Below are 22,170 nucleotides of genomic sequence, written 5' to 3' on the forward strand. Positions count from 1 at the left end.
ATGCTGTGTTTTATGCTTTGTTGCCGTTTTTATGTGTATAAATGATGTAAAAAATGTATGAGCTGTTTTTAAAGGAAATGTGCCAATAAAACTTTTCCAAAAGAAAAAAATCTATCTACAATCTACATCATGAACTACATCTATCAATTTAGACAGCAGAAAATGGTTGTTGATATCTACATAGGTGTGGTAACTATTAATTGCAGACGTAAAGAGTTGAAGCTTAAGAAAAATGGCTCCATTCTGGCTCTGACAGAACGACTGTCTCTACTGAAGGGGTTACAGAAGAAGTAAAACAGGTATCTGTCTACCTCTAAAACAGTTAAGTTAAAACCCCTCAGGCACTTTCAGTTGGGTAAATTGACTCCCCCTTCCTTTTATCTCTCTCTCATAGGGCGGCGTACAATTGGCCCAGCATCGTCCGGGTTAGCGGAGGGTTTGGCCAGGGTAGGCCGTCATTGTAAATAAGAATTTGTTCTTACCTGACTTGCCTAGTTAACTAAAAGTTCAATTTTGTTCTCCAGTACAGTTGCCAAGACATGTTTCATAATTTGACATCTTTTTGAGTTTGCATGTTCAGGTCATATTTAGGTCAACTGTTGTCCTGTTTTTCTACAGTGTGTAATAAATGAACGTAAGTAAGATATGTGAATGTAGAATGTTGGAGCAAGTGTAATTACATTACATATCTATGACACAGGTACAAGAGCAACTTAATAAATAGTTACCATATATGTTTTGCTATGTTTTCACGTTCAGTTAAGTGAGGCCAAAGTAGCTGTTACAGCATCATTGTTTGTTAACGACATCAGACATCGCATTGGGCTATGCAGATAACCCCACCCATTGTTTTATTGTGAATGTGCAGAGACACCCACAAAACATAGCAGTGCCCACAGGATGTGACTCGGACAGTGTGTGATCAGTTGTCATGGCATTGGTGTCACGGAAATCAACCTCTGAAATAGCTATGAGAAACTGTGAGAAAGAAGAGCAAGATACCACAGAACCGTCATTTTGATATTTTATTAGAATGTATTATGAAAGCACAGTAGAAGCTTTGAAAATACCTAAAGTACACCCAGAACACAAATCTCAAGAGTAAAAAAGGGGTATATTATTTGCTAAAACTGTATTTTGATCTATGTAGAAAAATATGAGAAAATACCAAAAACATCAATCTCAAGCTAAATCTAAGAAACTGTAGTATAAGTAGCATACAAAGAAGACATACACTGTCAAAAGTGGGGCATTTTTACCCACAGCTCAACTTCCCCTTTAATCTTCTCACATTTCTCTCTCTTACGACACATACAAAGGAGGTTCACACATACGCAAGTAAATGTTCAAAAATGTATACATTTTCTCTCAAACCGTTAAAAGCTATGTTAAATAAAATACATAAGAGGCCTGGGAAATTCTTGGAGACAAGTGATTTGACAGATGACTTCTTCAACTCTTCACCCTCTGCTACTTCAATCTTTTCTTCTGACCGAGGGTCTCATAGGTATCCGCAGCATGAGGGGTCAGACCCTGAGATAGAGAGACAGGGAGAGAGTAAATATATCATGAAGCAAGGCCCTACAATTTAAACTCCACATATTGACTAAGATAACCTTCACCATCACACATTCATTATCACCATCATCATCATCATCATCAACTCACCGTATAGATACCCTCCTCCTCTTTCTGTGTCAGAGTAAAAGAGGAAATCCATTAGGAAAAAACACAAGTGTGTGTGTTTGTTTTTTTAGACAGTGTGTGAGATTAGCTATTTGGTTTAATGTTAAATGTTAGCCTGGAAATCGCCCTCTGCCCCCAACCCACTGTAAAGCTGTAGGGCAGTAAATGTGTCTGTCTGCGTTATACAGGACTAAATAAATGGATTGCATATATCACGTTACATCGATTTGACCCCCAGCCAACTGCAAGGTCTAGTTTCTATGTATCTAGGTGTCATGGGGTCTTGTTGGATGTAGATCATGTTACAGTGCGTTTCTCACCGGTGGCTTTTCTGTCCCAGCCCCAGTCACCGGAACCATCTGTGGGAAAAAACTGAGTGTTGAGAGATAGATGGGGTAAGAACTTGAAAGAGACAGAAAGAGGAAACTGAAACAACCCCCTAGCCTCAGGGACTTTAGGCACTTAGATCTGAAAGGATCGGATGGGTAGGATAGGTATAAGCAATATGGTGAAATTTACACCAAACCTTTCAGCGCACAAGTTGGAGCTACTATCATATTGTTTATACCCATGGTCATACTGTATTGCACATAAGTATAAAGACTGATCTAAAAACCTATCTTTCAGATCTACACGAAATGGCAGTTACAGTTGTCGTGGCTGTTGGATAGGGTATAATAATAATACATTAGGTGGGTGCTTACATTTGTCCTATTTCACACATGTATAAGTGTGTATTATACACGTGTGAATTGGCAATGTATTTTTTTGCACAACTCACCCTGATGCACCCTCTGAGAGTGGGTATAGCAAGAAAGAGATCAAAGAGAATTTAGGGAGGCAGGGAAAGAGGGGGATTGGGGAAAAGAAGGACAGAAAGGCAGCTGTACCTTGAGCCTGCAGTAGAGCACGGTGAGGATGATACCGTACAGAAACAAGATCCCGTCCAGGATATAGCAGATCTGAGACTCACCCAGGGCCGCTGAGAACAGAGGAGAACACTTTCTATTTACAGGCCGGCCCTCTTGAGGTTTGACCACCATTTGTCATTTAGCAAACTCTCTTATCCAGAGTGACTTAGTCTGGGCATAAAACTAAGGTAGGTAAAAACGACCACATAATATCACAGTTATTGCAAGTGACCTCCAGTAACCAGGGTTGGGAGTAACGGATTACATGTAATCCGTTACATGTAAAAGGTTACAAAAAACCATTAACTGTAATCCGTTATGTTACCAGCAAAATATTGTAATCAGATTACAGATACTTTTGAAAAACTAGATTACTTCGAAGATTACTTTTCAATTCAGAAAGGATGTTTGCAAAAAAAATATCTTTGACACTTCTTTGTTTTCTCAATGACATTCAAATCAGCATTGAAAAAAGGTGCAAGTTTAAGTTTGTTCCACCTGAGCGAATCTGACCACAAGTCAGAGACCACTATGATGACACCGCAAATGTGTTAGATGGATCGCGGGAAAAGAGCAGGAATAGGTTTTTGTAGACTACAGTCCAAGCTATGTCTTTCAATGGTGTGACTGCTGTCGGCATCCAAAGATTATCCAACTTGAATAAACGCATGGAGGTAAGGATGACAGTAGTGGTGTCGTCTACAGTGATACGGATATCACTTATTATTGATACCTATATAGCGCATTGATGTGAATCACACTGCTGCTCTCTCATTTAGCTATTTGCGCTTTACGGATTGTGGCTGTTGTGGATGCCTGTTCACAAATCTAAATGTGCATTTGAATCCAATAATGATTGAATTCAAGAAGTTTAAACTGCCTATAAATAATTGTTTTTGAAACCAGTGGACAGCCCGTGAAAAATGTGCTCTTACAACAGCTGCATAGTGCGGATCCCAGCCAATGGAATAAAAGTGAGGCTTTTATTATTATGCTCAATCTAAATCATGCTGATAAAAAAAATCCATAGACCTAATGGACAGATGCTCAAACTCGTATGCTTTTCATAGTCTTAAAAGGGGCAATCTGTAGTTGCTCTATCCATTTAGGGATTTATAAATTATATATATTAATCTAAGGATATAATTGAATCGTATATGTAGTACAAAGCGATGCGTTAGAAGAAGCCTACATAATAAACCCATAAAGTACAATTTAACATCCATATATGGCCAGCTATGTAAACTTTAACATTGATTCATCCTGCAATAGATGTCGTTCAATTGGTAACATATTTGTTGTCTTCTTCTAATGCCTCTTAAGGGAAAGTAATGTAAAAGTGACTGAATGTAATCAGATTACGTTACGGAGTTTAGTTAATCCAAAAGTTGCGTTACTGATTACAATTTTTGGACAGATAACTAGTAACAGATTACATTTAGAAAGTAACCTACCCAACCCTGCTAGTAGCCTTAGTCTATCATGCAAATCTCAAGGTTATCTTTCATTACCCGTTTGGCTGTTACCTATCTACTCCATGTCAAAAAGGATCTTGGCTAATAAATGTTCCTTTTTCAGAACCCTCTTTCAAAGATCATTCGTAAAAATCAAAATAACTTCACAGATCTTCAAGGTAAAGGGTTTAAACACTGTTTCCCATGCTTGTTCAATGAACCATAAACAATTAATGAACATGCACCTGTGGAGCGGTCGTTAAGACACTAACAGTTTACAGACGGTAGGCAATTAAGGTCACAGTTGTGAAAATTTAGGACACTGAAGAGGCCTTTCTACTGACTCTGAATAACACCAAAAGAAAGATGCCCAGGGTCCCTGCTCATTTGCTTGAACGTGCCTTAGGCATGCTGCTGCAAGGAGGCATGAGGACTGCAGATGTGGCACGGGCAATAAATTGCAATGTCCGTACTGTGAGATGCCGAAGACAGCACTGCTCATTCTGTGCGTGATTTCCTGCAAGACATGAATGTCAGTGTTCTGCCATGGACAGCGAAGAGCCTGGATCTCAATCCCATTGAGCACGTCTGGGACCTGTTTGATCGGAGGGTGAGGGCTAGGGCCATTCCCTCCAGAAATGTCCAGGAACTTGCAGGTGCCTTGGTGGAAGAGTGGGATAACATCTCACAGCAAGAACTCACACTTCTGGTGCAGTCCATGAGGAGGAGATGCACTGCAGTACTTAATGCAGCTGGTGGCCACACTAGATGCTGTTACTTTTGATTTAGACCCCCTCTTTGTTCAGGAACACATTATTCCATTTCTGTTAGTCACATGTCTGTGGAACTTGTTCAGTTTTTGTCTCATTTGTTGAATCTTATGTTCATACAAATATTTCCACATGTTAAGTTTTCTGAAAATAAAAGCAGTTGACAGGGAGAGGACGTTTCTTTTTTCGCTGAGTTTGTCATTCTGTATTGACAAGTAGGCTTTGATCATCGTCATAGCACAAATTTGTCAGCAAAGCGGACACCCTAATCTTATAGGAGTGGCTATACAGTATATGCGAAATCAACTCTTGTAGCATTATATTCACTAAATATCAGTATCCCCCAAGAATTTAGGTTTTGGTTATAGACGTGGGCATAAGCCAAAGTAAACATGTATCTGTTGCAAAGCTTACCCTGGGCTCAGACCATTTACAGTAAATAATAATATAATTAGGTCACTTAAACCTGACTCAACTAATTGCAAAGCCCCCAGAGATTAATGTAAAAAACAAAATTCCAGCAACTCTTCACTGATTGACCTAATTCTGACAAGTACTTGTCCAGTGGTGTCTTTGCTAATGATCTCAGTGCTCTTTGTCCTATTGCGTGTATTGGAGACGGCAAACAGATTAACACTGACCCTCGTATAATTATGAAGAGACGTTTAACATGTTTTTCTTCATGAAAGTATTACTCTGAATGTTTCTCTATCAGTTGCATGCCTGACCCTGAATTAGATCTAGAATTGTTGTAATCTATTTGAATATCTCTGGCAGACAAACACGCTTCCTTTAAACACAAAGTAAAACATGATAAATCCTAGGTTCTCTAAAGAACTTTCAGATGTTATGAGAAATCAGGCCTTGGCCAAGGCTAGAAAAACTGACTGTGTAGCTGTAGTTTTTCATGCAGTTGAGAAATAGATGCACTTCCTCAATCAAGAAAGCTAAATCTAGCTACTTTATAAATTCTTAGACTCTGCTGGTGATCTGTCTACATTTTGGAAAACGGTTAATGTACTGAAGGAAATTCCTCTACATCCCCGCCTAAGAAAGTTGTGCCAGACTCATCATTACTGAAAAAAATTAGATAAGTGATGCTTTTAATCAGCATTTAATATATATTTTTTAATTTGAAATAAATGGTTTAACCGCCCCAGGTCAGCCGGTCAACTGCCTACCCCTCTCCCAGTCTCCAGTCGGCTCGATGGAAGTTCCATCAACTTCAAGTAAACCTTTTCTTGTCAACAACTTTCTTCTTGTGATGTGCGATGGCTTGCGCAAGATTGATGTGATTTAAAAAATGATGGTGCTGCTTTGCTTGATCCTCTTGCTGCAGCTTTCTGCTCCTCTGATTTTTACCGTACAATTATTTCTGGTACCATCCCTAGGGTCTGGAAGGTGGCCCATATACTCCCCCTTCACAAACGTGGTGACCCATGTGACATAAATAATTATTACACAGCTCATTCAAATAACCAACTCATCAAGCTTCGATTACTTGAATCAGCTGTGTAGTGTTAGGTGGAAAAACCAAAACGTGCCAGAACCGAGTTTGGGAAACCATGCAGTATACATCATTGCATTTTTGTATTAGAATGTAGGCTGGCCTTCCTTGTAGATCAGTGCATTGCGCTCTTGCATAAACTTCCACCATACCGTAACCCATTGTTAAGTTATAGATGTCCAGGCTACCAGACCCAGGCTCAGGGATGGCTAAGTCTGAAAACCTCTTCGATCTCCACTGAGTTAGGTAGATCTTCCTTTAGGTCGTTTTGCATCTAAAATACACTTTAAAATGGAAGGAATTGGTGCCTCTAGGGCATTTCAGACAGTTGCTAGGGGACCTTTTTAATGCTTGTTGTGTATTGTGCATAACAACATGTATTTTAATGTGTATATGAATGTGTCGTGTAATGTCTTCATTATATTTTGATATGTATTGTGGGTTCATCTGGAAAAGAGATCGTGGTCTCAGCATTGACTTCCTGTCAAAATAAAGCTAGATAGGTAGTGATAGCATTATGTATGAAAATGTCAGCACTAGTTCTTCCTCTGTCGCAAGTGTTAAAAAGAGGGCCGATGTGGCAATGGCTTCGCTTCTGCTTTCACAGAAATGGCCCTGAACTATACGTAGATTTCTCTCTCCACCAGACAATGGTTTTGCCCTCTAGAGAATGATAGAATCACCTGTCCTACACTTATATAAAAAAAAAAAAAAGCACATTTAGCATCAAACACTGATCTAAAATAAATCTATAAATAAAACCAGGTTAAAAACAATCATGAGCAAAACCATTTACAGACAGCTATTTCTACTATGATGCACTTAATTTTGGGGAAGGATACATTAACATGTCACCCACTTCAATAATTATTGAAACATGTCGTTACAGGGTTTCTATGAACAAAAAGAATTTGTCAATAATTCATATTGCCAAATAAAAGTTCAATGAGTTCCAAAGAGATTACATTTTCAAATACTTTTACTGAATACCCGACATATGCTCTGGACTTGCCCATGAGATCTGATCTTAACCATAGGACTCAACCATGATTCTTTATCATTCACAATATTTAGTCCAGTGTGGGACTAGATTTAGTTGCAATTACAACTAAACAGAAACTGTTTTGCTAATTTCTCATCATGTTAATCCCAGACATACATTTTCATAACCAAGGTCAATACCAATCAGCGGTTATAGTATCAAACTCCATACTCACTAGCACTGCCAAAGCTCATCCACAGAGGAAGAGCTGAAAGAACTAGGAATCTGCCTCCCATCACAGCAACAGGTATACGAAAGGACACAGCAACAGATTATTTTTACTGGACGTCTGACTGCTCAGTCAGTAAAAAGCATGTAGGTTGAGCAGGGCTGAAGAGTTAGTGGTTTGAGGTGATGACGTAGTGTTGCAAAGAAAGCCAGGGTAAAGCAGGGGGGGAGTTGTGGTCGAGCTCAGTCCATTTAGTTTTGTGCAACAGGGCATTGAGAGAAAAAAAATATCACACGTAAAAAAAAAATCTGAAGTGCTTACAGTATATTTCTATTTCAAGAGACTAACCATGAGAAAATTACACTATTTGACAGATCAGTAAAAATAGTTATTAGTTTTATCATTGAAGTGGCACAGTTTCCGAGTTTGTCACTACAGATCATATAAATAATACACTATGTGAGGATACGGACAGAGCCTTCATCTGAAACAGATTGTGAAGACCGAAAGGGGAGAAATCCTCTTCAGAGAGGAACCAATGTTATCAACACAACAGTCTTTTGTTTTAACTTAACGGTCAACTTCTCCAAACACAATGTCCTGGGTTCTTGTCACAAGAGGAAAAACAATAAAATCCTCTGTTAAACCTCAATCATACATTAACCATAAATATTTGAACAGGAATTACACAAATAGAATTGCTGTATGAGTTATAAGTATACTGATAAGCAATGGTTTCACTGATAACGTAAGGGTCATGTTCAGCAAGGATACTTTTGGGGGAAACAGAGGGTTACTATATGAACTTGTCCTATAACAGATTGTTTTTCCATTGCAACACATTTTGCTGCGATGTGCTCTACTGAACACGACCAAGTAGAAACATGTCTTACCAATAATGGCCACCACATCAGCCAGCATGTGTCCTTTAGCCATCATATCCAGGGCAGCCTGGGGAAGACATCACAAAACTATTAACCAACTATCAACCCATTACAGTCTACAAGAGGGGAGGGGGGGATGCTACTAAGCTATATGGAATTGTTTAAGAAGGTCACACCAAGGATCATTTTGCTATTTGATTTTGCTATTTTGAAGTATCAAAAGAAAATATTTAAAAAAAATATTAGATGAAAAATATGGATTTGGCCTTACTGCCTTTAGCCCATATAAACGCATAGAATAACAAATTCACTACATGGAACAACAGATAGATTTTATTTTTGGGGGGCGGGGGAACTAAAGGAAGTTTGTTTTGAAGTGTCTGTCCTATATCTGAGAGATATATAAAGTATAAGAAAGAACACACACATACAAACATACACATGTTTTTTTTAACCCCTTATTCTTTTGCGCTAAACATAATCCATTTAAAAAAAAACTGGTACTGGGGGACCTTCAGACAATTCTTGAGGCCTGTGGGTGTCCTAGAGCAAAACAACAGACATGTACATGTTGGGGAAAGTCTCCCCTTTCCACAAATTAGTGTGTAGCCCAAACGCAAAGGACAGAAGTTGGCAGATCATCTGTACCGATTTCAGACGAGTCCCAAGACGCTTGTGGGTGGGGTCGTAGAGCAAAACTGAGAACACTATTGTGTTTGTGAGTCTCATCTACCCATAAAGGGGTCATAATAGTTTTCTAGGCCAAACCGACAATTTCACGATAAGACCGATCCCTCTACTTTAGACAGAATTTAACAGGGATTTGTTAAATTATGCTAATTCGATGTTAGCGGGGCAGGGACATCGACTCTAAGGGGAATGAACTATAAGTAGCCTTGAGGAAGTAGTTTAACACATTGAATAATTAATAACTACATTTAACAATGTGGGGTGTGAAGTCTAAGTGTGTGAGTGTGCATGTGTAGTTTAAACTCCCGTACCAGATGAGAGAATCCTGGAGCTTTGATTTTGCAGCGGTAGGGCCTGCTGGAGCCGTCAGACACCAGATACACACCAAAATCTCCCTGAACGAGACAGGAGATTGCATTACACAACAGCCCCACCTAAAGCACATTACATTCAATGTCTTCATCTACCTACACAGGGAAATTAGCCAGCTGGTTAGAACTGGTACATTGTACCTGGCTGTCAAATACATGTAATATCTGCAATAAAGGACACAATATTGTGTTTGATCTATAGGCATCATATGACCTACAAAATGGACCAGGTGAAGGAGAATCTCACCATTAGTAATGGTAAACTGCACTTATCAAATAGCCTCAGTATTTGAGGATAGGTGAAATACAGAGAGCGTCTCAAATCCGTTATATCCATGTCTGTCTGAGGAAGGGAGGGCTTACTTTGGGTGCTTCTACTGCCGTATATGTAGATCCGGGGGGCACCTGGTAACCCTCTGTGTATAGCTTAAAGTGATGGATCAGAGACTCCATGGACATCTAACATGGGAACATAATTAAACAACCATTACAACTGATGTTAAATGCTTATATAATAGACTCAATGTGCAACACTCCACCGTACACATACAAATCAGGGCTTATAAAGTTTGACTAGAGTAAAGCGGATATAGTCTGAGGATGATCTAAAATGTCCTAAAATAAAACCTTTTTCCCTGCAGTTTCCTTGGGTTTTTCGAAAGGCGCTTTAAATCCAATGCATTTTTATTCCAAATAAAATTTCAGCCATTAAATGAGTCTCACCTTCATCTCAGATCTCTTGGGCGGGGCCACCTTGGCGTCATCCACTTTGATCTCTCCTGCTGGCATCTTGTTGAGGGCCTCGATCACGATCCTGAGACTCTGCCTCATCTCCTCCACCCTGCACAGGTACCTGACCAACACCAAGGAGGAAAGGAAGGAGATGTAAAAAAAAAAAAAAAAATTGTCAATAAAATGTGATATATATGAAATCACATTTTATTGACAGATACCAGTTAGATATGTAGATGGAGGAACGGGGGATTGTTGAACCACTACTTCCAGTGACATACAGTACCAGTCAAAAGTTTGGACACGCCTACTCATTCAATGGTTCTTTATTTTTACTAGTTTCTACATTGTAGAATAATAGTGAAGACATCAAAACTATGAAATAACACATATGGAATCATGTAGTAACCAAAAAATGTGTTAGACAAATGAAAATATATTTGAGATTCTTCAAAGTAGACAACTTTTGCCTTGACAGCTTTGCACACTCATGGCACGCTCTCCACCAGCTTCACCTGGAATGCTATTCCAACAGTCTTGAAGGAGTTCCCACATATGCTGAGAACTTGTTGGCTGCTTTTCCTTCACTCTGCAGTCCAACTCATCCCAAACCATCTCAATTGGGTTGAGGTGGGGTGATTGTGGAGGCAAGGTCATCTGATGCTGCACTCCATCACTCTCCTTCTTGGTCAAATAGCCCTTACACAGCCTGGAGGTGTGTTTTGGGTCATAGTCCCACTAAGCGCAAACCAAATGGGATGGCGTATCGCTGCAGAATGCTGTGGTAGCCATACTGATTAAGTGTGCCTTTGATTTAAAAAAATCAGTGTCACCAGAAAAGCACCCCCACATCTCCTCCTCCATGCTTCACAGTGGGAGCCAGACATGCGGAGATCATCCGTTCACCTACTCCGCATATCACAAAGACAAGGCGGTTGGAACCATAAATCTCAAATTTGGACTCATCAGACAAAAAGACAGATTTCCACAGGTCTAATATCCATTGCTCACGTTTCTTGGCCCAAGCAACTCTTCTTATTATTGGTGTCCTTTAGTAGTGGTTTCTTTACAGCAATATTGACCATGAAGGACTGATTCACGCAGTCTCCTCTGAACAGTTGATGTTGAGATGTGTCTGTTACTTGAACTCTGAAGCATTTATTTGGTATGAAATCTGAGGTGCAGTTAACTCTAATGAACTTATCCTATGCAGCAGAGGTAACTCAGGGTCTTCATTTCCTGTGGCGGTCCTCATGAGAGTCAGTTTCATCATAGCGCTTGATGGTTTTTGCAACTGCACTTGAAGAAATGTTTAAAGTTCTTGACATTTTCCAGATAGACTGTTCTTCACGCCCGACTAGCATCACCACCCTGGATGGTTCCGACCTAGAATATGTGGATATCTATAAGTACCTAGGTATCTGTCTAGACTGTAAACTCTCTTTCTAGACTCATATCAAACATCTCCAATCTAAAATCAAATCTAGAGTTGGCTTTCTATTCCGCAACAAAGTCTCCTTCACTCACGCCGACAAACGTCCCCGAGTAAAACTGACTATCCTACCGATCCTCGACTTCGGCGATGTAATCTACAAAATAGCTTCCAATACTCTACTCAGCAAACTGGATGCAGTTTATCACAGTGCCATCTGTTTTGTTACTAAAGCACCTTATACCACCCACCACTGCGACCTGTATGCTCTAGTCGGCTTGTCCTCGCTACATATTCGTCGCCAGACCCACTGGCTCCAGGTCATCTACAAGTCCATGCTAGGTAAAGCTCTGCCTTATCTCAGTTCACTGGTCACGATGGCAACACCCACCCGTAGCACGCGCTCCAGCAGGTGTAGCTCACTGATCACCCCTAAAGCCAACACCTCATTTGGCCGCCTTTCCTTCAAGTTCTCTGCTGCCTGTGACTGGAACGAATTGCAAACATCGCTGAAGTTGGAGACTTTTATCTCCCTCACCAACTTTAAACATCTGCTATCTGAGCAGCTAACCGATTGCTGCAGCTGTACATAGTCCATATTTAAATAGCCCTCCCAATTGACCTACCTCATCCCCAAACTGTTTTTATTTATTTACTTTTCTGCTCTTTTGCACACCAGTATCTTTACCTGCACATGATCATCTGATCATTTATCACTCCAGGGTTAATTTGCTAAATTGTAATTATTCGCCTACCTCCTCATGCTTTTTGCACACAATGTATATAGACTATTTTTTTCTACTGTGTTATTGACTTGTTTATTGTTTACTCCATGTGTAACTCTGTGTGGTTGTCTGTTCACACTGCTATGCTTTATCTTGGCCAGGTCGCAGTTATAAATGAGAACTTGTTCTCAACTAGCCTACCTGGTTAAATAAAGGTGAAATAATTTTTTTTTTTAAAGTAATGGACTGTCATTTCGCTTTGCTTATTTGAGCTGTTCGTGTCATAATATGGACTTGGTATTTGACCAAATAGGGCTATCTCCTGTATATCCCCCTACCTTGTCACAACACAACTGATTGGCTCAAACGCATTAAGGAAACAAATTCCACAAATTAACAAGGCACATCTGTAAATTTAAATGCAATTCAGTGCCTACCTCATGAAGCTGGTTGAGAGATTGCCAAGAGTGTGTAAAGCTGTCATCAAGGCAAAGGGTGGCTACTTTGAAGAATCTCAAATATAATGTATATAAAATATATATATTTTGATTAACACTTTTTTGGTTACTACATGAATCCACATTGTTATTTCATAGTTTTATATCTTCACAATACTTAGACAGCAGCATACCACCCTGCAATCTACTGCTGGCTAGCTTCTGAACCTAAGCAGGGTTGGTCCTAGTTGGTCTCTGGATGAGAGTCCAAATGCTGCTGGAAGTGGTGTTAGGGGGCCAGTAGGAGGCACTATTTCTTCTGGTCTACAAAAACATCCCACTGCTCCAGGGCAGTGATTGGGGACATTGCCCTGTGTAGGGTGCAGTCTTTCAGATGGGATGTTAAACGGGTGTCCTGACTCTCTGTGGTCACTGAAGATCCCATGGCACTAATTGTAAGAGTAGGGGTGTTAACCCTGGTGTCCTGACTAAATTCCCAATCTCATAACTAATCATCCCCAGCTTACAATTGGCTCATTCATCCCTTTAACTATTCCCCAGGTTGTTGTTGTAAATGAGAATGTTTTCAGTCAACTTAGCGGGTTAAAAGAAGAGGCTGACAGAGGATAATAGGAGTTACCTGTCATAGCAGTCTCCCTTTTTGCCAATGGGGATGTCAAACTCCACCTTGTCATAGGGCTGAGACTTCCTCAGGTCCCACTTGATGCCTGAACCCCTCAGCATCACACCACTGACAGACAAGCAGAGTCATTAGGTTTTCAACTGTTTGAAAGTAAGAGAGTGCATATTGTCACACACTACCGTTCAAAAGTTTGAGGTCACTTAGAAATGTCCTTGATTTCCATCGGCCACTGCCTAGAAGGCAGCTTCATTAAATAGTACCCGCAAAACACCAGTCTCAACGTGAAGAGGCGACTCCAGGATGTTTGCCTTCTAGGCAGAGTTCCTCTGTCCACTGTGTGTTCTTTTGCCCATCTTGATCCTTTATTGGCCAGTCTGAGATATGGCTTTTTCTTTGCAATCCCGGAGTGACCTCTTCACTGTTGACGTTGAGACGGGTGTTTTGCAGGTACTATTTAATGAAGCTGCCAGTTGAGGACTTTTATGCCTGTTTCTCAAACTATTGCTTCTTTAAAATCAGCACAACAAACTTGGATTAGCTAACACAACGTGCCGGCTGCTGATAGCGGCCATCTGTACACCTATGTAGATAACCAATTAAAAATCAGCCGTTTCCAGCTACAATAGTAATTTACAACATTAACGTCTACACTGTATTTCTGATCAATTTGATGTTATTTTAATGGACAAAAAATGTGCTCTTCTTTCAAAAACAAGGACATTCCTAAGTGCCCCCAAACTTTTGAATGAAGTGTGAGAGAGAGATATATAAATACACACACACACACACATATATATATTTGCCTCAGCTAAAGCCATAGTTGAGTGCGTCCTCAGCAGACAACCCCAATGTCCACAGCATGGTTCTTCCGGATACGGTTGTTGGTCAACATCTCCTCCACCTCGTCTATTCTGATGGAAAATGTCTTGCACCACTCGTAGATGTCATCCATTAGCCCCAGTGGCATGTCCTGGAACAAACAGATAACACAATCTTTGTTTTATAGCCACCATTACATCACATACATTGAATCCATAGCTGCTGATGCTGATCTTGGGTCAGTTTTGCATTACGGTTAAGGTTAGGATTGGGGGAGAGGATGCTGATCCAAGATTTGGACCTAGGGGAGCCCTCACCTGGTGTACTCCTCCAGGTCTGACGTAGGTTGCATGCATCCTGGCCCCTGAGACACGCTCATAGAACTCAAACATCTAGAAGGATAGAGAGAAGAAAGAACATCCTTTAAAAAAACATACCTGTGAATGAACTCAAAATGGCTTCTACAGCAAACCTTTATTTACACAAGTCAATTAATAACAAATTCTTATTAACAATGACAAACTGTGCCCTATCACCTCAAAGAAAGGTCATACACTAGTCTACCCAGTGCCCTCACCTTTTCCCTCTCCTCAAACATCCAGAAGAAAGGGGTCATGGCTCCGATGTCCAGGGCGTGCGTGTTAATGACCATGATGTGGTTCATGATACGAGTCAGCTCTCCGAAAAGAACTACAACACAGAAAAACACACTGAAAATGCATACTTACTTCACTACTGCTGCCCCTCTTCTGCCTGTGTGAAGATTGCATTCTATGACATGCCACATTCCCTCTGTGCATCCATGTTGACTGTTGAACTTGAATATCCATGTTGACTGCGATCTACTGCCCCCTAGTGACCTTGTATAAAATGGCAAATTGGTCCAGATGATCTTACAAGGTTATGCTTCTCACGCTTGTTATGGTCATGCTGGTAAAGGAGGGAGGTGCAGCACTTTTCTAACTGCAAATGTTCATCCCTGATTCAAAATGTACCCTCATCTCTAAGCCTAAATTAAGGGCAAAAAGCTTATATACTTGGCTCGATTATTAGTGATTCACTCGAAACCAAATGGCACCAAACCGTCTGAAATAGGAAACCCATTTTATGTTGCAAAACATTTTGCACCGGTGTGCACTAATGAATACCTGACATAGTGGTATGTTTTTCCTTTCTGGCATGGTCATCTAGCAGCACCTAGTCTCACCTCTGATCCACTGTGCACGGGGTGGGGCCTGGATGTTGAGCAGCTTCTCCACGGCCAGAGAGTAGGCCTGCTCGTTACACATCATGGATACGTAGTCCAGCCTGTCAAAGTAGGGCAGCGCCTAAAGTGCACACACATCAATGCAATTCATCCAATAAAAACATGCATGATACAGAAGAGTCTAAACATGCATCATGTACATTACAAGCCAGGACACACTGATGCAAGTTACTTTCAGCCAATTTTCATATCCGCTGCGCATACTTTACTGTCTCTAGGTGTGCTATAACAGGGTAGCAACTACATACCTGCAGGTAGGTCTTGTACTCGATGAGTTTCTCTGTGCCCCGGTGCAGCAGGCCCACATGGGGATCACACTTCTTCACCGACTCCCCGCTGATGTCAAGCACCAGACGCAGCACGCCGTGGGCAGCGGGGTGCTGGGCCCCAAAGCCCCTCCTTCTCCATAGGAGCATCTTTATCTGTAGAGAGAAAGAGTGGTTGAGAGAAGAGTCAGCAACTGTTGGAGGACAGTGGAAGTTGATAAGAAAGATTATTGTTAAAAAGTAAAACCAATGCGTTTCGGCTCTTGGATTTGCAGATTGAGAGGTTGCAGAGGGGCTGGTTGGTTTGGAATTCATGCATACGAGTTGAGATAAAGCTATATGTAGAACAAATATGATAAAGTCACAGCATATGACGTGGAATGACTAAATCTATAATAAAGTGATCAAGTCACAGGCTGTGTTTAGAAACCACTGACAACCACTTTGACTAAGTGCAAATGGTTCAATGAAATACGAGGCAATAAAATACAACTACCATACATATCAATATTTGGTCTCTACCTAAATAACTAGCCTATTCATAGGGGCATACCATTCCATGGTGGGGGGACCCATTTCTCAGTGATGGCGCTGGGATACATCACCGCCCCGGCATACTGCTCCGTCCACTCCACATCTGGCTGCCATTGTTTCTGTCTAGAAGAAAAGAACAAGCAACCATGATGTGTCAATAGGGAATCAGTACTGTTTCTAAGGCACAGTGTGGATGTTGTTTAGGTCACTAATCACATTTCACACAGCAGGGGTAGGCAGGGTCCATAGCCTAATTGACAAGGCACAAACGTATGAAACATACTCCCTGCTGGCTCTCCCCCCTTGAAAAGCCTGAACTGTTTCAAGTTACTGTCTTACACGTATTGATGTTTGACTCTGAAGTGTTGTTGACCTCAATGATGTAAATGGAACTTCACATAACTTCAGCTAAGTAGCTAACGTTAGCTAAACGTGTTGTTGTTGAGTAACGTTAGCTAACTAGAACAAGTCAAAGTGGACAGCTCGCTAGTCTGGAATTCAGACCGGTTTGGTGCCAACATTCCAATCCTTGTGCAATGTTTTTCAGACGACAGTGAAAAGAATGCATTTAATTTGCTTCAGCACATTAACAAATTGTTAGGTACTATGCTAGCTAATTAGTTCACTAGCAAGATGACAAGCCGGTCACGAATGTGCTGCTATTAACTCAACATCCACATGATTCGGCTAAATAGCGGACTTGAACTCCACAGTGGAGGAAGCTCAAGTAGCTAACCGGTTGGCTAGATAACTACAGTAACACGCAGCCAAACTTTCAAGCTGTTTAACGTTACAGCAACTATACAACAGTCACGTTTGACATAACATAAGAAACTTAGATCTAGATGTAGGGTGGGCTGTTAAGTCTGACCGAAAAAACAAAACGCTGTTATATGGTGAGAAGGTAAACTCATTTTCTAGCTTGCTAATACTAGTAGCGGTTATGTGACAGTATTTTTTTTTGTATCCCTGAACGACTTATTTGGATATCATTAACAAGTTTAATTATTATTGCATTTATCAAAAATGTAACATCTCACCTATTTTGCAGGACAGTGCAACCAGGGCTGACCATATTACTATTTAAAATACATTTTGTTGAAGGACGTCCAAGTTTGCCAAGCGACCTCAATACTGCCCCCGTCATCTTGGCGGTCATCCTCTGTGGAATGTAAAGCCGACTACGACCCCAAAAGGTGCATTACCGCCACCAATTGGACAGAGTAAAAAAGGTACAAATAAAACCCATACTTGATAGGAAAAACTTAATCCACCAAAAATAAAACAAAAACCACACTGACAAAACCAAAACACGTACATTTCTTTATTCCTTCCTTCAAATCTCAATTCTCAAGCTCTATGACCTGAGAGGGAGGTACTCCGCCAAGAAGTATTTCAGTCCCGTGAACCATTCCGCCGCATCCACAATAATATCTATTTTCTTAGATTTCCTCTCCACTTTGGCAGTGCCATTAATCACCAGTTAAATTCCTAGGAAGTTTCCCATCTCCTCAAAAGTATCTCTGGCTGAGCAGTCGGCAACAATGATTTTTTTGGTTTGGGAAGCAAAGATGACAGAGTTATGTTACTGCCACCTATCGTACTGAAATATAATGGAAGTTAAATTGGCGCTAGAACAATTGTGTGACAATACTCCATAAGAATTTTTATGGTAGTGGGAAGAAGTTAAAATTGTTAGTGTTGAAAATTTGACGCTAGTATATTGTAGAAGTATAACTGTATTTGTAGTAGTAGGATAGAAGCCTTTAGTTGAATAGTAACAGTAGAAATAGTGAATACAGTGGTAGTGGAAATAGTCAAGTAATTGTTGCCCAGTAGCAGTGTTGTTGTGCTTTTTCACATGTATATAATATCATTATTAGTGCAATTAATGAGTACCGATAAAAGGCTGTCAAATGATTTAAAATCATTAGTAAAGTTAATTGTATTGATTTGCTGTGAGTAATCGCATTTTCAGACATTGTTCAAATTTGGCTCTAATTAAAGATGTTTCCATTTATTTTTTATTATTTTTTATATTACATTGTGTTGTAGGTAATAATATATGTTGACTGTAGGGGAAAACAAAATAAACTGTATTCTCTGAATTGGAAGTTATCCCATTCCCCTGAAAGCATCACACAATATGGTTAATTTTATAAAAAACAGTGCTTTTTATTTCTGTAATACTGTGGAAAAATAATTACATACCATTTTTAAAAAATATTGGAGATAATGAACTTAAAAAATGAAAATGTGATTTTTGTTGTACATCTTTTGAACAGTTTTTCTCTGCTACGTTGAACAGTACAATAAGATAAACATTGTATTTCTAAATTCAAAGACACAATAATACAGGATACAGTCCTACCAGAGGTATACAAGTATTGGAACAGGATTGCGAAGAGAAATGATATGGACAGATTAATGCAGCGTTTTCCAAACTCGGTCCTCGGGACCCCAACGGGGGTACGTTTTGGTTTTTGCACCTAACACTACACAGCTGATTCAAATAATCAAAGCTTGATGAGTTGGCTATTTGAATCAGTTGTGTAGTACTAGGGCAAAAACCCAAACATCCGCCCCAGGACCGAGTTTGGGAAATGCTGTATTACTAAAACACTCACACACATAAACACATACAGACATACACACACGCATACAATATTCACACACACACACGCAGGTAGAGTACGGTATGTCTATGTGTTGCATACACACACAGCCATTCACACATCTATACAAACACTGTACAAATAGATGCGCACACACACACACACACACACACACACACACACACACACACACACACACACACACACACACACACACACACACACACACACACACACACACACACACACACACACACACTCTCTCTCTCTCTCTCTCTCTCTCTCCCTTTCACTCATTCTTTCTTTCACCCATACACATTCACACAATCACACACCACTATATGTCAATACTGTAGAAAAACCTTCATTGCCCCTTTCTATACACATTCTCCTCAGGCCTCGTCATCATGGCTGATTGTGTATGAGTAATGAAAGCGTTTACCACATGTTCCCTAAGGCCACTCTGTTCTAAACCTCTGTACACACCATCTCACTAGCCATGGTCCCAGCTCTGTTTGTTCGCAAGTGTGACAATGACCACAGGAGTAGGCAAGACAGCACAAATAGACCTGGGACCAGGCTACCACATCACCTCTTTCTATTTCAGCAGGGGGCACCAGGCTAAGGCTTATATCCTGGATCCAAGCTGAATTTGCTATGTTTCATCATATCAATGATGTAGTATATTCATATAAATGGTGTAACAAAGCGATTTCAGTTTGGATCCCAGGCTACCAGGCTTATAGTTCCATATGCCCGGAACTGCCTCAATACCTAAACCCTTGGTAGGCCTAGCAACACACAACACCTGCCAATATAAGGACCTCCTGCATGCTATCTACTGCATAAATGCTTGTAACCCAAGATTTACATCAAAATAAAGAGCAACATGGACACTTGGTAAAAAGGTTCCTGTATATACTCCCCCTTCCTGAATTCTGCCAGTCATCATGGCTGACAGAAACAGGTCCACAAATACTTCTTCATGTTTCTCTTTTGTTTGTTGGGGTGAATATCACCCAAACAAATACTAAACCCTCTCAAGTTAGAACATTTTGGTCCACAGACACCTCCTTCACAGAAATATGACAAAAATAATTCAGTAAAATGTTAAAAAATAGAATACAAAGCTCTAGTTTGTTGGTGTGCAAATAAAAACAGACATATATAATACAGCTATAGATATAGATAACGGATGTCTAAGCAATGAATACTGTTTGTAATGCAGTGCAAAACGTACCATGGCCCCACTAACCAGCACCAATGGCGCCAATGAAGTAAAGCATTCTGGGATATATATGTGCTCTAAGATCACTGTATAAAACAACAACCAGTAAAAACAAAATGGCGGACAGTCATTACTCCTCATTGGTTGAGGTTTCTCCCGCCCAACGAATGAGTACCATATTTGATGGTCAATTTCTCCATGATATGCCTTACTTTAATATTTGGCCATCGTATATGGAATAAATTGCCTGTAACACCCCCCTCCCTCTCGTCACTCATGACAGTCTAAATTCATAGCAGTTCTGCTATTCATTTTTGACAATTAAGATCTAAAGATCTCTTGTTCTCTCTAGTCCTATTTTCTCTGGTCTTGATTGTGACTTTCGCTTTCTGCTCTTTCAGAGCGAAGAATTGAACACTGGGAGTGTTGGAATTCTGATTACAAGGAATTCCCCTCTGTCTCATTGGGATACTCTCTATTTTCCACTGATCTGGACTATCTCTCTTTCTCATACCCTCCCTGTCTCGTGGGCAAATCCTAACTCCTGTGTGTGTGTGTGTGTGTGTGTGTGTGTGTGTGTGTGTGTGTGTGTGTGTGTGTGTGTGTGTGTGTGTGTGTGTGTGTGTGTGTGTGTGTGTGTGTGTGTGTGTGTGTGTGTGTGTGTGTGTGTGTGTGTCTGTCTGCGTGTGTGTCGCAGTGTGTGTGTCTGTGTACGCTCAAATGTGTTTCTGTGTGTATGTTTGAGAATGCAAATGTGTGTGTGCGTCTGAGTGACAGTGTGTATGAGAATGCACCCTCACCCTCTACGTGAGAATGAACTGTATCTCACACATGTGTCTGCATCCTCTGTGTGTGCCCTCTGTGGCCGTAGTCAGAATGCTGCGAGGTATAGGAGAAGCGGGTCGAGCTTCCATACTTCCCCAGTCCAGTCTCTGACCCTGACGGAGCTGCCCCAGGCCCCACCCCCACACCAGGCCCCACCCCTGGCACAGGGCCCACCCCCGGCCCCACCCCGTACATCTCATAGGACGGACCGGCTTCCAAGGGAGCCAGAGTGGGCGGGGCGAATCCCATGCGGTAGGGGGTATAGGGGTGAGAGGGATAGCCGTAGTTGTCGTATGCCAGTTGAGAGGAGTCCAACAGGCTGCAGTCCCCAGGGAAGTCGCTGGTCTGCGGCGGGGGGTTGGGAGGGGGCGGCTGGCTCTGCCCAGCCCGGGTGAATGTGTTAAACTGAGCATAGCTGTTATGGGACAGTCTGGAGGGGGGGCGGGGGTCGTAGCAGCTGGGGCGGCCAGGGGTGTTGAGGGGCCCTGGGCCTGGAGGGCCTCCTCCACTGGCCGTGGCCCCTGATCCTCCAACACTGCTACTTATGGAGGCAGCGCCCCCTGGGGTGTTGGAGGGCCGGTAGTCGGAGTAGTGCATGGAGCGGGAGGCGGGACGGCCCTCGTCGTGGGTGGAGGCTCGCACGTTGTAGTAGCCATTGGTGGGATCCTGGAGAAAGAGAAGAAGACATATTGTAGCTAAGGTGTGTGTGGGTGTCTGTGTGAATGTGTGCGTGGGTGCGTACGTGCGCGCGTGTGTGTTTGTGTGTGATGAGATCACCTTAAGGTCGTACTCCTGGCGTGTGTCTAGAGTGTCGCTGCGTAGGTCCTGTTTCAGCTCTATATCATCTTTAAAGGGCTGAGAGGAGGGAGAGAAGGGCACAGAAGAGGGCAGAAACTAAACCATCAAACAACGAAAAAACAACAAAGGTGGGAAGGAATCCAACATAAGAGGGGGACCAAAGTAGAAGAAAAAGAGAAAAAGAAGAGAAAGTGACAGATCTAAATTAAGGTTGAAAAAGGGTCATCATAAGTGTTAAAAATGTGAGTATTGTGATTGAATAGATAGAACTGCAAAAGTTGATACAATTGAGAGGTAAAAATAATTTGTGCATTTCTCCTAAGAGGTTGGTTGTGTAATGTGAGAGCTTCCGAGTTCAGGCATCG

General features: G+C 41.2%; 2 protein-coding genes and 1 pseudogene across 2 annotated transcripts in view; 1 reads left to right on the forward strand and 2 right to left on the reverse strand.

The window, feature by feature from the left end:
• Positions 1-22,170, forward strand: part of LOC118369156 (chromodomain-helicase-DNA-binding protein 3-like) — a 367,421-nt gene that overhangs the window by 238,076 nt on the left and 107,175 nt on the right. The window lies entirely within an intron of this gene.
• On the reverse strand, positions 1,013-17,879 carry LOC118368807 (NADH dehydrogenase [ubiquinone] iron-sulfur protein 2, mitochondrial-like; annotated as a pseudogene).
• Positions 18,490-22,170, reverse strand: part of LOC118369157 (kin of IRRE-like protein 1) — a 39,045-nt gene continuing 35,364 nt past the window's right edge. Inside the window, exons 14-15 of the mRNA XM_052497248.1 lie at positions 21,785-21,862; positions 18,490-21,673 (exon numbers count right to left, since the gene is read on the reverse strand). Of these exons, the coding sequence (XP_052353208.1) occupies positions 21,008-21,673; positions 21,785-21,862 (744 nt within the window). The 3' untranslated portion in view covers positions 18,490-21,007. The remainder of the gene's footprint in view (positions 21,674-21,784; positions 21,863-22,170) is intronic.

The sequence above is a fragment of the Oncorhynchus keta genome, chromosome 35 (assembly GCF_023373465.1).
Source record: "Oncorhynchus keta strain PuntledgeMale-10-30-2019 chromosome 35, Oket_V2, whole genome shotgun sequence".
In the NCBI taxonomy this organism is placed as follows: domain Eukaryota; kingdom Metazoa; phylum Chordata; class Actinopteri; order Salmoniformes; family Salmonidae; genus Oncorhynchus; species Oncorhynchus keta.